This window comes from Dioscorea cayenensis, chromosome 20, assembly GCF_009730915.1.
Source record: "Dioscorea cayenensis subsp. rotundata cultivar TDr96_F1 chromosome 20, TDr96_F1_v2_PseudoChromosome.rev07_lg8_w22 25.fasta, whole genome shotgun sequence".
Lineage (NCBI taxonomy): Eukaryota > Viridiplantae > Streptophyta > Magnoliopsida > Dioscoreales > Dioscoreaceae > Dioscorea > Dioscorea cayenensis.
In genome coordinates, this window is record NC_052490.1 from 32,434,514 (window position 1) to 32,449,076 (window position 14,563).

At 33.4% G+C, this 14,563-nt stretch overlaps 1 protein-coding gene across 2 annotated transcripts; it reads right to left on the reverse strand.

Moving 5' to 3' along the window:
* Window positions 1-1,513: 1,513 nt before the first annotated feature.
* On the reverse strand, window positions 1,514-14,068 carry LOC120251273 (general transcription factor 3C polypeptide 3). 2 transcript variants are annotated; one of them, XM_039259831.1, is made up of 18 exons: window positions 13,698-14,068; window positions 13,489-13,591; window positions 13,055-13,162; window positions 12,315-12,496; window positions 10,933-11,128; window positions 9,720-9,980; window positions 9,250-9,396; window positions 8,435-8,513; window positions 7,420-7,533; window positions 7,123-7,289; window positions 6,743-6,861; window positions 5,726-5,849; window positions 5,554-5,625; window positions 4,306-4,432; window positions 4,099-4,213; window positions 2,440-2,627; window positions 2,253-2,365; window positions 1,514-2,034 (listed from the first exon to the last, which is right to left on the reverse strand). In XM_039259831.1, the coding sequence occupies exons 1-18, from the start codon at window positions 13,970-13,972 to the stop codon at window positions 1,765-1,767; spliced, it is 2,760 nt and encodes a 919-aa protein (XP_039115765.1). In that variant the 5' UTR covers window positions 13,973-14,068; the 3' UTR covers window positions 1,514-1,764. The 2 variants fall into 2 exon arrangements, with proteins under 2 accessions (XP_039115765.1, XP_039115767.1); XM_039259833.1 differs by lacking the exons at window positions 1,514-2,034; window positions 2,253-2,365; window positions 2,440-2,627 and adding an exon at window positions 2,635-3,007.
* Between the last annotated feature and the right edge of the window lie 495 nt (window positions 14,069-14,563).

Here is a 14,563-nt window from a genome sequence, read left to right on the forward strand (position 1 = left end):
ATTGAGGTCTTTATTCGTGTTCAATTTAGACACAATTAAAACGAGTTCGAATCAGGCCTGATTTAGTGTTTTTGGATCCTATATGAATTTCATTTATTATTTATTATTAAATTAAATGTTATGGATTTGCTGAATACTCTAATATTTCAGACTTCTAAGGTAAATTATTACACATTTTAATTCAATTGATTCAATAATTTATAACTAAAATAGAGTCCTAAACCGCATGTTTTAAGTATGAGAACCGACAGCTTGTTAGCTAAGAAATAAGATGCCATTGCCTAGCGGTGGCATATATTATATTATTATGTTATTTAAGATAATTAGAGAGAGAGAAGCTAAGATTTAAGTCTTAAAGAACATTATTAATTAAAGTTTCTTTTTTCCATTTAAATGTGAAAACCCGAGTCATGTTGCTTTTGGATTGTAAAAATATTTGAGTTGCGTTTTGATTACTGTAACTTGACCTGACTATAGTTAAGTTTCAGTTCGAAACTGCAGGCTCTAGTTTTATAAACTATAGAACCTGAATCGAACTATAGTCTTGAGGTTTCGATTTTAGGTTTGGTTCCAATACGGTTTTGATTCCAGTTCAGTTCTAAATAATTTGATTCTAAATAATTTGATTCTGATTAATTAAAATATATTAAAAATTATATTATATTTTTTTTTATTTTAAAGTAAAAATAGAACCGGAACCGATGGTTCGGTTTTCAACTGAAAAGAACCTCCGGTTTAAAGTTTCGATTTGGAATAGAAACTGTTTTTACCATTCTAGTTCGATTTCAATAGTGCCGATTCCGGTTTTGATTCTACGGTTTAAACTGAATCGGGGTTAGCTCCAATCATGATTATATTTTATATGTATCATAAATAACCATTTTATTTTTATAAGGACCACCTCATTACCACATAGGAGGCCATGAACTGTTCCCCTAGATGAGGGAATGCGCAAGAAGTGATTTTTCAACCCATTTATTTGATTAAATTCAAATCATTAATTTAAATAATTAATTATAATAATTAAATATTTAATCAAATTATTAAAATGAATAATAATACTTGAACATTCAATAAATAAATATTATGATAAATCTAACAATTAACAATACACATGAATTACTTAATTTGGATATTTAATCATAATAATTAGAGTGAAATTATGTTTTTACCCTGGTCATGTACTTAATTAAATACAAATCATTAATCTAAATTATTAATTATAATAATTATAATACTTAATTATTATAATTAAATATTTAATTATATTAATTAAAATGAATAATAATAATAATACTTGCATATTCAATAAATAAAATTTATTTATTTAAAGTGGTTAATTATCTTAATTAAAATCAATAACAATGTTTATTTAATTCAAATAATTCATTAGAATATTGATATTTAATTATAGCTCACATCTTAAAGTGATAATTTGAGTACTAATCGATCTATAGATATATAATTTTAACAACAAAAAAAAAAGAAGAAAAAAATATTGCCCGGCACAAGATTGAAGACTTCCTCTCAATACATTTTCTCTTATGATTGAAACTTAAATAAAGTTTGTGTGTAGTGACCTATCCACAGCTTACTAAAAAAAAAACTACGCATAGTTTTCCTTGTTTTTCTTTTCCTCACTCAACCTAAACAAACAAGCAATGGCTAATTTTGGCCATACCTTGCCTCAAAAATAATCATTATCTTCGACCAAAAAAACAATAATTTACAAGACAAAAGGATCATAAAACCAACAAGAAATGATTAAGGATTACAATATTGTTTCAAGATTTGTCTAGCAAGATCAACAGCGCCACTTTTCTTGTAAATCAGGTGTAAATTGTAGGCTGCTTCTCTGTGAAGACTACAGAACCCCGGATGATAATTATCAGAAGCCGAAAAGTTCTCCTCATAAGGAAGTCTAGGAATGGGATGGTCCTTCTCTTGAGTAGTAAGAACCTTTTCATAATACGAAACAGCCAGCGTAACAAGGCCGACATGGTGATATGCTCTGGCGATGTTATACATTGCTTCCTGAAAGGTTTATGACCATTGAACTCCATACATTAGGAATACAAAATCATATGGTATAAAATTCGTCTTTGTTGCTTCAATAGAAAAAAAAAATGCTATGGTAAATCGTGTTGTTTTACAAAGAGTGAAAAAAATAACACAAACATGTTCTGAATAATTTGTCAGAGTCTACTAGAGATTCTCTAATTAGGCAAGAAAAATTTATTGGCAAACCATACCTGACTGTCGTTGCAGATGCGTAGATAGTTATAGAGGAAGGCTAGGCCTTGTGTCATACATTGGTGTTTATTCCGAAGCCTATGTCCAAGAGCTAAATTTATTAAGGCAGTCCCTGTAATGGGAAGAGTAGATTGATAAATTTACTGCAAAATACTCATACCGGAAAGGAAGTTATGTTATTCATACCTACGCAAAGGTTGATGAGTGGATTTTCTGGTTGCAATTTATATGCTTCCAGATATTCCCTAGCAGCTGATTGATGCTGGCTTAACATGGTAAATTGATGGCCCAGCATGATCATTGGAGGTACACAATCTTTCTGTGTCCGCATATGGTGGAGGAACTTGGGGTGTTTTTTGAACCGGCTTCCAAATCTACGACACAATCAAATAATTAATATGCATAAGTTGGCTACTAGAAAATTTAATATATTGGGTACTAAAATTTGACGTAAGCTACATTACTATCCTAGTAACAACAATAGAATATGTAACATATGGCAGCAGTCTCTGCTTTGCCATTTACAGGGGCCGCCCTCCTTCTCTATCTATTCAAGGGATGGAAGGCCAGAGGCCTTTGGTGTCCCTTCCAGTCAAGAATTGGATCCTCACAATCACTAGCCAATATGCTTGTCTCTCATCCTTTCTTCGTTGATGATTCGATATTCTGGTGTCCAAGGTGTAGAAAAACCACACCAATCCATCCTGAACTTAGTGGTTAAACTCTACTGCAGTGACAATACTGTGAGGAGGTCCTGCAGAAAAATAGCTCGACGCCATAATGATAAAAAGCTTAACACCCCTTTAAAATAAAAAATAAAATAGGAAAAAGATAAAAAAAAAATGCAAAGGTCATCTTATTCAAAACCCCAATTATGACATCTCTTCTCTCCCAATTCACACCTTGGAACACACTGTTCTTATAGTCTTATAGAGAAAAACGCGCGTTCACATCTTCTTAACCTGAAATAGCTGAAAAGAATAAAAATTTCTTTTGGAGGGTACTCTTAGGAACAGATCTAGTGGAGACGGGGTGCGGCCTATAGCTCAGAGGATTAGAGCACGTGGTTACGAACCACGGTGTCGGGGTCCAAATCCCTCCTCGCCCACAACCGGCCAAGAAGAGAATGACCTTCCCTTTACCTCTGGGGGTAGGAAAATCATGATTGGGATAACAGACTCAAAGCTATTGAACTATGGGTCTTTTGTCAAAATGGAATGACCATGTTTAAGTAATAATATATACCTTTTTACAAAAAGCCTACAGTGCAAATTTTTCCAACAATTAGGTTCAGGAGTAGGTTCCATGGTCATCTACATCTACTTCTGCGTGCACAATTCACTGATAGCTGTTAAGTTGTTGTTGTTGTTGTTGTTTTTTTTTTTTAATTTTATTTTATGGAATGCAGTATGTACAGCATAAAGCATCTCATGAGGTGAGCTTCAATCAGTAGGGCTTTGATATGCAAAAGTGAGCTCTACATTCCATTGACTTTGGTGATTATTTTGAACTATTTGATTAGGTTATAATTTACCAAACGTGTGCCTACAACTGTAACTTTATTTAGATTTCAATACTTTGCACATTAGGTTGAAGTGCGGTTCCACAACTTCATGTCACTATTTTCTGTTTATCCTAGGCGAAATCCAAAATTAACCTAAGAAAAAAGATTGAATAAAATGAACCACGATATGGAATGAAGTTGACCAATCAAACTTTAGACAAATATGAGAACAAACCCTGTGTGTATAACATGCTTCAGCAAATAAGAATTGCAGGACAAAACTAAGAGATGGCCCAGGTGTGAGACAGCATATAAAAATTGAAGTTAATGATATTATTTACCTTGAAACAACCTTATAGTAGCAATTCCAGGCTGCCATGCTGTGAGGATGCTGCCGAACTATATTTCGTGCAAAGCCATATCCATACTTTGGGTCCGTTGTGTTGTACGCAATTTCTAAATGTAAAAGACAGAAAAAAAAAATTAGGATTTTTGAATGGATAAAATTTGGATATCTATGGTAAGAAAATGGGGAAATGTATACTTACGAGCACCCAAAGCTCGAAGCTCCTCTTTTTGTTTGTCAGAAATAGTACTGTTTGTTAATCTCAAAGTTAAAAGAATAACCTCTAGAGCATCCGAATATTGTCGCAAGGATGCCAGTGCTCTACAAAGCTACAAATGTTAAACAAAAAATATAAAAAATTAAATTAATAAAGATGATAGAAGAAGTTAAATAATCATGCAGAAAACACACAATGATTTTGAAAATAAATATGAGGGAGTGGGAGCAAGCCAACCACTAAAAGCACAAAATAATTATATGCTGCATCTAAAACATCATTCAATTTCTTGTTATGAATAGCAAGAATCTGAGAAACACAAGATACCATCCTGGATTGTGAGAAACAAATCAGGTTGAAGCATAGAAGGCAAATGCCCCTAGCCACCTATAGTAAATATATGTAGACCTCATGGCAAGCAAAAGGTTACAACATGTGAGTGCAATGTAAAACTAAGTTTCATGCCCTGGTGTGCCCTGATGAGTGAAGGCATGATACGATGATGAGCAGAACATAGTAATCAGGAAATTAATGGTTCTGGCTTTTCACGAAATTGACTTTCTGCAATACATTAATTCCCGTGGACCATGCCTAAATATTCAGATGATACTTTTACAATAAAGAGTCATGAATTAGCAAAAATCAGTCAACTATATTCAAGTTTAAATATGCTAATTTGACTATTGTCTCCAATAGGAGTATGATAACTTTTTTTTACATCCTATTGGAATCACAAATAGAACATGATTTAACTTAATAACAGTGCCTCACAGTTGAAAGAACCAATATATACATACATATATATATATATATTCACTTCAAAGATAGTGCACAATTCAATATTCAAGGACTTCTGATATGAACAGTTCTATGTTTAATTCACCTGTTCTGAAAATATGGAGGTGCTCAAGTTATAGAAATGTTTCAAGTGGAACTGGTTCAACATGCTTTAGACTATCAACCTCAAGATAAAATTCAGGGGCGCTCTTCAAGCAAGCATGTTATTGTTACTGCTTTCACCTTTTTTACGTGAGTTAACATCATTAGAATTACAACATGACTTGAATTATCCATAATCATTACTAAGACATACATAACTTAGAATTTGAAATCCACATATTCAGGAAACAAAATTCCAAATAACCTACCATATTGCAACTGAAGCTCAAAAAACACCAAAGAGATGATACACAAACAAGTTAACAGCCAAGAAACACTAAGGAAAATACTAACATCTATTATCAGTTGGTAATGTTCCTCATTCTTCAAAAATTCTGGAAGAGGAGGCTCTTGTGGTGACTTTCTCTGGATATATCAAAACCAAAACCGAATAGAAATTGGTCATATCAAAATAAAAGAGAAAAGAGATAAGCCAGGCAAAAGAAACAAGATAACACTATCTCACTGGAGTCTCATCCTCTGAATCATCACTTTGCCAATCCATACCAGCAGCTAAAGCTGCTGCTTTTTTTTCTTCTCTGATAACTGCCTTCTTTTGGAGTGACTTCTTAGCTCTAGATGCTTTGACTCTCCAAGCAATAAAGCAAGGACATGTATGAGTATGGAAAATGAAAACATGCGAAGGATGATCATATAAAATTTAAATAATATACGGGGTTAAAATGCTCGCATTTACTCTCCAGCAAGGGATTTAACTACCTTCTCAACATTGATTCCGGATTTATGCAACCAAAGACAAGAAATATGAAAGAAACAAGCAAAATTCATTTGATTCGCTCACATGAAACTTGAGGACTACACAAATGGTGAAAAATTAAATCATATATGAGTAATTCACGTGAAACATGCGATCCAATAAATGTAAACATGCATAGACACAACATACGCAATGAAACAAACATAGGCAATGCTATATGGGGTAATCTAGATGGACAATCAATGGCCACAGATTTGTTAAATCTTCAAGGAGTATTTGATGTAAAATTTTTAGTCACACGCCCATACAACTATATGGGTACAAATATAACTTAACTGGAAGATGCAATGAACACACAAAATGGCTAAAATGCAAACAAAATTGTTAAAATGCAAACCAAACCAAACATATTATATGAACTCAATTCAACCCAAAAGCTTAAGATTGTAGGATAAGAGACCAAAACTTGCACAATCAAGTCCAAAGTTAATACATCAATTGATGTAGGACCATTAGTTAATCTAATAAAAAGGGCTTCAAGGAAATCATCAACATAAGCAATTGGATCTAAGTATATCATGGAAAGCCATGAGTTAGCATTTCTACAGTACATGTTACTGAATTTATAACCCAAGCTCAAGAAGCTTCAGGCTTTCATGTCAGGAATTACTATCACATCACACATTAGAAAAGCATAGAAAGAAGTAATAAGCACTTTACATTTTGAAACTGAATTCACATAATCACTATGTATAGAAAACTTACAAATCTGATGTAGTTGCAATTGGTTTGAAACCTTGAAACACATTAGCAGTCTGTTCTTCATCCAACAATTTGGCTCTCTCAACAAGCACGCTTTTTGTAAGTTTTTTCTTTGATTTCACCTTTTCCGAGTTCAACATGACCAGCATCAGAAGTATAACATAAAAGAAGCTTGGTCAGACTACTTAACAAATACTATCTACTTCCTCAAATTCTACAGGCTTTTCAGCCGAGAAAAAATGGGCTTGAAGTATTGCAGTAATGGCATAAAGCAGAGGAAGCAAATGCAACATAATCATTTGCTGAATAAATGTTGAAAAAGAGAAAAGTGCATCTGTAATATAAATAAAAAGAGAGTTTTCATAGGACACAGACATTAAAACCTTTTGATTCAAGATCTCAATTGTTAGGGTGTCCTTGATGCATGAAAATATGGCATCAACAAACTCCTTGAGCATATCTTTCGCGTGATATATTTTACCAAGCTGTAATCTAATTTTCCCATTGAGCCACCAAGATTTTGCTAGTGAATCTAAGTTGGATATCTGTTCTGGAAAAATATTTTGCAGGACATTAGGGAGCAAAAAAAATTAAAAGATGGATACTAGCAGAAAAAATGGAGCTTCAAAGATGATTTAATCAAAGTTCATAATGCAAAGGAAATAACTGCAGTTGATTACCCAGATCTTTAGGAGGTGAGAGCACACCAATTGCTTCATCCTCTTTTCCTTCCTCGAGAAGGAGAGAGCAAAGGGTTAAACGGGCATCAATATTGTTCTCCAGCCTAGATAATGCTGAAAGGAAGTGCAACTCTCAAATTTCAAACAGTATAAATAATATTTGAAACCCATCAAGCACACAACTGAAGCATCAATTTCTAAATAGCAAATTCATTTTAGTTTTAACTAACCATAAAGACAAGTGTATCTTTTAATCTCCTAACCCTAGATGACCATGCAAAGCCCATTTTAGCTCAGAGTATCTCATACACATCAAATTTCAAAAAAGTGCAGAACAACAACACTAATTTCTTGAAATCAGATTCATTGGAGCATAGGAGTGCATCCTTCTATCAAATAACCTTAGTTAGCAGCATGTAACCTACTTTATCTTAAAGGACACAGGAATACATCTTCAAGGACTCAAGTGCATCACACTTATATCACATCCATTAACATTCAATACTATATCCATCACTTCAGAGGTTGAAGATGGCACGATGTAGAGTGGATAAAAACCTGGATTCATAACTAAATAAACAAGGCAAGAAGAATATAAGACATAACAGGTGGCCAATGATTTGCTAGAAAAATGGAAAATACATGGCAAGAAAATCAAAGGGAGCTTTTTTTTCAAGGAATAGGAGAGCTTTGAGAAAACAAATGCTTAATGATCGTATAATTGCTAAAAACAAATTAGTTCACAACATGATGACTGATATTCTTGTAAGATCATAACACAACAATCCGTCCAACATTCATGACTATGCTTCAAAGAAAGATGCTTAAAACTTGAGTTATAAAATCACAGAAATAAAGTACTAAAGGTGACTATATAAAACTGCAAAAGCATTCTTCAATGGATATAAAACTGCAAAAGCATTAGTACCAGTCTGACTAAAATATAAATTAACTTTACAAACCAAAAGCTTCCCTTTGATTCTTTAGTCATAAACTAGAGAAATTAGAAGGAAACCTTTATAGAAGAATGAAATTGCATGCCCTCTTTCCATCTTGGATGCATAACATTGAGCAATTTTTAGATGTAAGTTACCCTGTAGAATTCAAACAAGAAAAATGGATTTAATTAAACTGCAGTAGAATTTACCAAGTACATTGCCAGAAGCATCATACAGCCTCACATAAAAGAGGAAAGACATTATACATAAATCATATAAAAGGTCAAAAGCATGAGCTTCAAAGAACAACAATTAAAGAAAAACAATACATAAGGCAGCTGAAAATCATTATGAATAAAGCAAGCAACATATACAAAGATTAAGCTGGAAAGATTTTTCAGCAAAACAAAATAATTATTTGAATAGCAATATATAACCTTCAAATTGTTGAACGCAGAAAAGGGAATTTATGATTACTTTTATGCACCAAAGATAAAAATGAATAGATTAAGATAAAAAAAAATAATACAAAAATTATATAATAATGTATAGCAACCAACATGAAAATTGATTAAGCAAAATACATAAATGAAAATTCAATATCATAATGCCTCATGATCTATTATTCAAAGAATCCCTAAACTAGTTAAAATTAGGCAGGCAGCACACAAAATCTGGCACATTACCATATCAATTTTGCCAAAAGCTATATCTTTACTATTAAATATGTAATAATTCAAAGAATGCTGCCAGAGAAAATAATTTGTAATTATATCAAATATGTTCTCAGGATAATAAATGTCAATTGGCAAACAACCGCTGACTTTTAACATGATATCCAAGATTACGAAGAAGTAATAATAGATGAACAAGTACCACACAGTTTACCTACATTATCCTCACCAGCGGTATGCTCCAACTTTAAGTAAAACTTCAATGCAGCATCAAAATACTGAAGTTCTCTCAATGAATCGCCAATTTCTGTAATCATGTCCGCACAATTTTCAGTGCCCACTGATTCCACATCCATGAGGAAATTCTGGAAAGGATTGGACATAATTTGTTAGTTGAGGCATTTTACATCTTAACAAGAGCTATGAAAGGGCATCTACAAAAACAGACATTTGAACTTGCAGTGTTCTTAAACCTGAACTTTGAACACACTAGCTCTTAAGCATGAGATAAGCGTTTACATGCTTGTTGGAAACAATTAGCAAAGAACATGGATAAATAATGTAGATGTCAATATCACCATGGGAACAAGAAAAGGAAGAGAGATTTGACATGATAAAGGTTGGTTCATCACAAATATTTTTTTCAACTCAAGAAAATGCATAAGATGTCACCTAAAAAGGAAAATACCTCAACAAATTCAATATTTCCAAGATATGCATGACAAATTACTGCTTTCGCTTTCAGATGAAGTGGCAATTCCTCATCAGATCGACAAACTGACTTAGCGGCATATTCAATCTGATGAAGTGCCAGAATATGTGAATTATTTTCCATAAGGAAGTCAACGAGCAGGGTAAAAGTGCCAATATCAGCTTCTGAAGAATAGGTCTTGACATAGTCCTCCAAAATACTAATAGCCTTCTCAAGCTGACTGCATTCTCGGTACATCTGTCACAATCACACAACATTTGAATCCCATTCTCTATGAGACTATGCGTTAAAATATTAGCAACTCTGTTAAATGTTGTGTTATATTCTGTGGGAGGGTGCACATGATATCATGGTCATAAATTCTAACCTAAGTTTCAGTGAAATAGATTGAAACAAGAAATTAAATTAATTGCCTTAATTTATACAGATCATAAACCAAGGAGAAAAGCAAAAGATAGATCACCTTTCAGTAGTTATAAAATGACTAATCAAAAATTTTAAACAATGGTTGCCCTAAAAGAATACAATATTTATTTGACTGACAAGATTAATATACGAGCTGCATAGGAACAAGTTCTCAGTATGGAACTAAGGGATCATAAATCTTAACAACCAAAACTTTCACTGAATAGTGAATCCTCAAATCAAGATATACTAATCCTATGAGAATCCCATATATTTTGGGTGCTGATTAATTTTTAAGACGTAATTAGATTAGGCATTATTTAAACTAAGGACATAAGTCAGGCATTATTTAAACTAAGGACGTGAGTCTTTTGTTTACTGAGTTAAAGCCATGGAAGTTTATCCATTTCTTCACTGGACCCAACTATAAGCACTGCTGCAGGATTGTTTAGCCATTTGATACTTAGATATGATCAAAGAAACCTGACCCAGGATTTTTTGTAAAACTGGTCAAAAACATCAATGAAACAGATTACTATCTCAAACAATTAAGGTCACGTTAAGCTGTCTGATTCAGTGAGAAAAAGGTGCAACTGCTTCGCTATTATAAATGGCTTTTGATGGAGAGATTTGTTCAGCTACACCTATTTACTAATATCTACTTAACTAACTTAAGTAATATTGACTGTGTGTAGAAGTAGAGTTTCATTCTCTTGATTCCTGCCAGAGAGAGAAAATAAAAGAGAGGATCCATAAAAACATAAAAACACAAAAACATGTTAACCTTAGCAGCCATCTTGCGTGCTACAATATTGCCAGGATAGAGAGCTACTATCTGATCATATGATTCAGCAGCCTTCTGATATTCTCCAAGGTCACAATATAACAAAGCCCGGTCAAACCTAAGTCCCACATCTTTTGGATCTGATGTTATTGCTTTTGAAAGACAATACCTCACTTGACCAGTATTTTTTTCTTCACTGCATTAAAGGAAATGGTGTGCATAAGAAGAAACACCAACAATTTGTCACTAAAGCAGAGAAAATTTCCCAAAGAGAACCTTTCCATTGTATGCATAAAGTAGAAATCTAAATATGCAATGGAGAAACTAGCTGGCATGTAAGAATATTTCTGTTATTCCATAAAAGTAGAACAGTTGAAAAGATTTAATAAAAAAAAATATTGATAAATCACAAATTCAGAATGTACAACAGGCAACAGCTAGGCAGATATGAGTCAGGTTACAACATATCTAGCATATACATCAAGTGTTAATGAGAATATCCATATCCAGAAATAGACAACACAGAAGCACTTACAGGAGACTTGGTTTAAAACATGAGAAGGTTTAAACCACAGAAGCACTTACAGGAGACTTGTTTTAAAACATGAGAAGGTTTAAACCACAGAAGCACTTACAGGAGACTTGTTTTAAAACATGAGAAGGTTTAAACCACAGAAGCACTTACAGGAGACTTGTTTAAAACATGAGAAGGCTTAAACCAAAAAAATGTTTAGGAAACAAACCAGACAAACATAAGAACAAATGCTGCATATTTTCAATTCCAAATTAAATGAATTTTATCCTTGGAAATGATAATAACCTTGCATTAAAAGCTTAAATAGGAACTGCCACATAAGTAGATGACACTGAAAGTGAGGAATAAACCAGATGAAGAGAGCGAGATAACTTACTCAATTACAATTCTATATGTTGGCCCATCAGTCATAGTAAATACTACATTATGTCAAATCACACTGCAATAATACACTTTTACCATTTATGGAAATGTTACTTCAACCCGAGATGTCTAGTATAGCACCTATGGCACCTAAAGCACAAAACTGCGAAAACTAAAACTTAAATATTCAGAAACTACCAACAGATAAACCAGCCCAACTCAATATCCATCACAAGCTAAAAGTTTTTCAACCTAATCTAAAACAAATCAAAAGATAAACGTAAAGACTAGAAGTGTTAATGGCATTCAAATTTTTCTTGACAGGAGCAAACATAAGTAGGTTAGTATCATACATCATGAAAGAATTAAAATAATAATAATGAGAAAGAAGTGACAGCTAATTCTAGCAAGACATGTCGAGGGATTATTATACAGTAAATTGAGGTTGCACAAAATTAAATTGTCCGGATTTAAGAGAGCATACATGGACCACGCTATGAGCTTTCTCCAGAGAGCTGGGTCCTTAGGTGACAAATGTGCAGCAATCATATGAAAATTAAGAGCCTTTTTCCGGTTACCCATGGCATCATAAATAAGACCAAGTATATAGTACGCATCAGGCAAATTTGGGGCAATACGCACAACTTCTTCTAGTAACGGAATTGCCTGCATTTAATGTTAGGAACAGCCTCATTAATTGAAATTTGAAATAATATACAGAAACAATCTGATGGCAAAAATTAAGTCTGCTTGTATTTTATAGATTATGAGTACTATCATACAATAACCAAAAAAAAATCACAATTTTGATAGTTAACTTTAGAAAAGACTCAAAATACATAATCAATCTTCTAAAAGAAAATTTTACCAAGCTTGGAACAGGAGCATTAAGGAATTTATCATGAACAAACTGCAACTATAAGTGCTATAGAATCCAATATTTGTTATCTCATATCCCAAATTCCCATAAATTGTTTAGCATAATCACCCATTTTACTCTCATGATCTCATCTGCATGTTTTTGGGTTTAAGGGCATACTTCCCATCAAACCAAGAACAATTAGGCCTCTTGTGCTTCTAGCATCAACGTCGATGTTAGCTTCTACTATTAAAAAAAAATAAAGAATAACAATATACACAATATCCAACCAAGGTAACATGTTTGAAATGATAAAAAAATCAGCCAAAAACCAGAAATCAAAATTGTGGAAGCAAAGAAATCACCTTGTCATAATCTCCAGATGCATAATGAAGAGTAGCATCACCAATCTTTCTAGTGACTTCAGGGCTAAGTTTCTTCCGTGATCCCTTCCGCCTTCCTCGTTTCTTACGCTGAACATAAACAAAAGTCAGCGACCTAGACGAGCAAAAAGGTACATTAATCAACTAAACAACCTTGCAAATGAAAAAGCAAATACCACGAAAAACTTAACAATGACCTACTCCAAAGAATTCCTGTTTATAAGATCCTAAAAACAATCAAATAGCACCTATTTTTTTACACATTTCCCCGGTTCCAAAGTGTTTGTTCAACTAGTTTTTCACACCAAATATCACATTTTAGATATTAAAATTATCAAAGAAGACATTCAGAGAATATTAAAACACAACAAAGGAACAAAATGCTTTATGTTTCAAATGAGAATGAGAGTTCATACAGCTCTAGACTTCCTGCGTGAACCAAAGTTCATCATCTCGTTGATCTCCTCCATGGTCGCTCCCAGGTACTCATCTTGCCTCGGCTTCTTCACAGGCTCACCCCTATCAGCAAAAAATCGCAAACCAGTACAAAAGTAACTCTTCGATTGTTGAATCCAAGAAGATGTTTTTCAAATAAATCCAACAAGAAAGAGGAGTATCAATTCACCGCGGTTGGTCCAGGAGGGCCTTCCGCTTCCGCTCAGCAAGAGCCTCGTACTCGAGACGCTCGAACTGGCGGTAAAGCTCCACACCACCATCAACACCCTCTTGCGCCAAGCCCAAAGGGTCCATCTCCACATCGAATTCAAGCCGGTACTCCTCCTCCTCCTCCTCCTCCTCCTCGTCCTCCGCTTCCTCCTCGATATCTCCATCTTCCTCCCCTTCCACGGCGTGAGCCAGTGGCTCTTCAGCGACTCCATCGACGAGGTCATCGGGCTCCATCGATGAGAGAGAATGTTTAGGTGTTTCAAAATTACTGGTTTCTCCGCCGTCGAGCAAAAGAAGCGCAGAGCTTTGAATCGAATCTTCTGCAACTCGGATTATTAGCTGACAGATAAATAATTATTATTCAAGTAAAGATTTAATTAGGTTTTTTACTTTTCTTTCGTTGGGTTAATAATAGTGTTGACAGACCCGAACCGGTCCAACCTATTCAACTAAAAAACTCACAAACCGGCCATAAGACTGGTCTGATCATGGCACTTAACTCAAATTTGATCGAAAACGGATAAAAACCCGATGACCTAACCGGTGACATGGCACTTAATTTATAGTTTAGATTATAAAAATCAATTGTTAAATAATATTTTTTACAAAAATTCTGTTAAGAATATAATTTTATATATTATATAAATTAATTTGTAAAAACTAAAATATATATTTTAAAAAAATATATACTAGATAAAGTAATTTATAAAATATCAATAAATTAAAGAATAATTTTTTGTAAAGATTTTTTAAAAAAAAATTATTATGGTTTAGATGATAAGGATTAATTTGTATAAAATTTGATATTTGTATAAAATTTGATTT

What these genes read in the sequence shown, in the direction of transcription:
- LOC120251273 (XM_039259831.1), bottom strand. Translation starts at nt 13,972, where the DNA reads ATGGAGCCCGATGACCTCGTCGATGGAGTCGCTGAAGAGCCACTGGCT. An exon ending in ATTGCAACTACATCAGATTT is followed by an intron (nt 5,850 to 6,742) that starts GTAAGTTTTCTA and finishes TATTGCTTGGAG; the next exon opens with AGTCAAAGCATCTAGAGCTA. An exon ending in ATTCAGAGGATGAGACTCCA is followed by an intron (nt 5,626 to 5,725) that starts GTGAGATAGTGT and finishes TGATATATCCAG; the next exon opens with AGAAAGTCACCACAAGAGCC.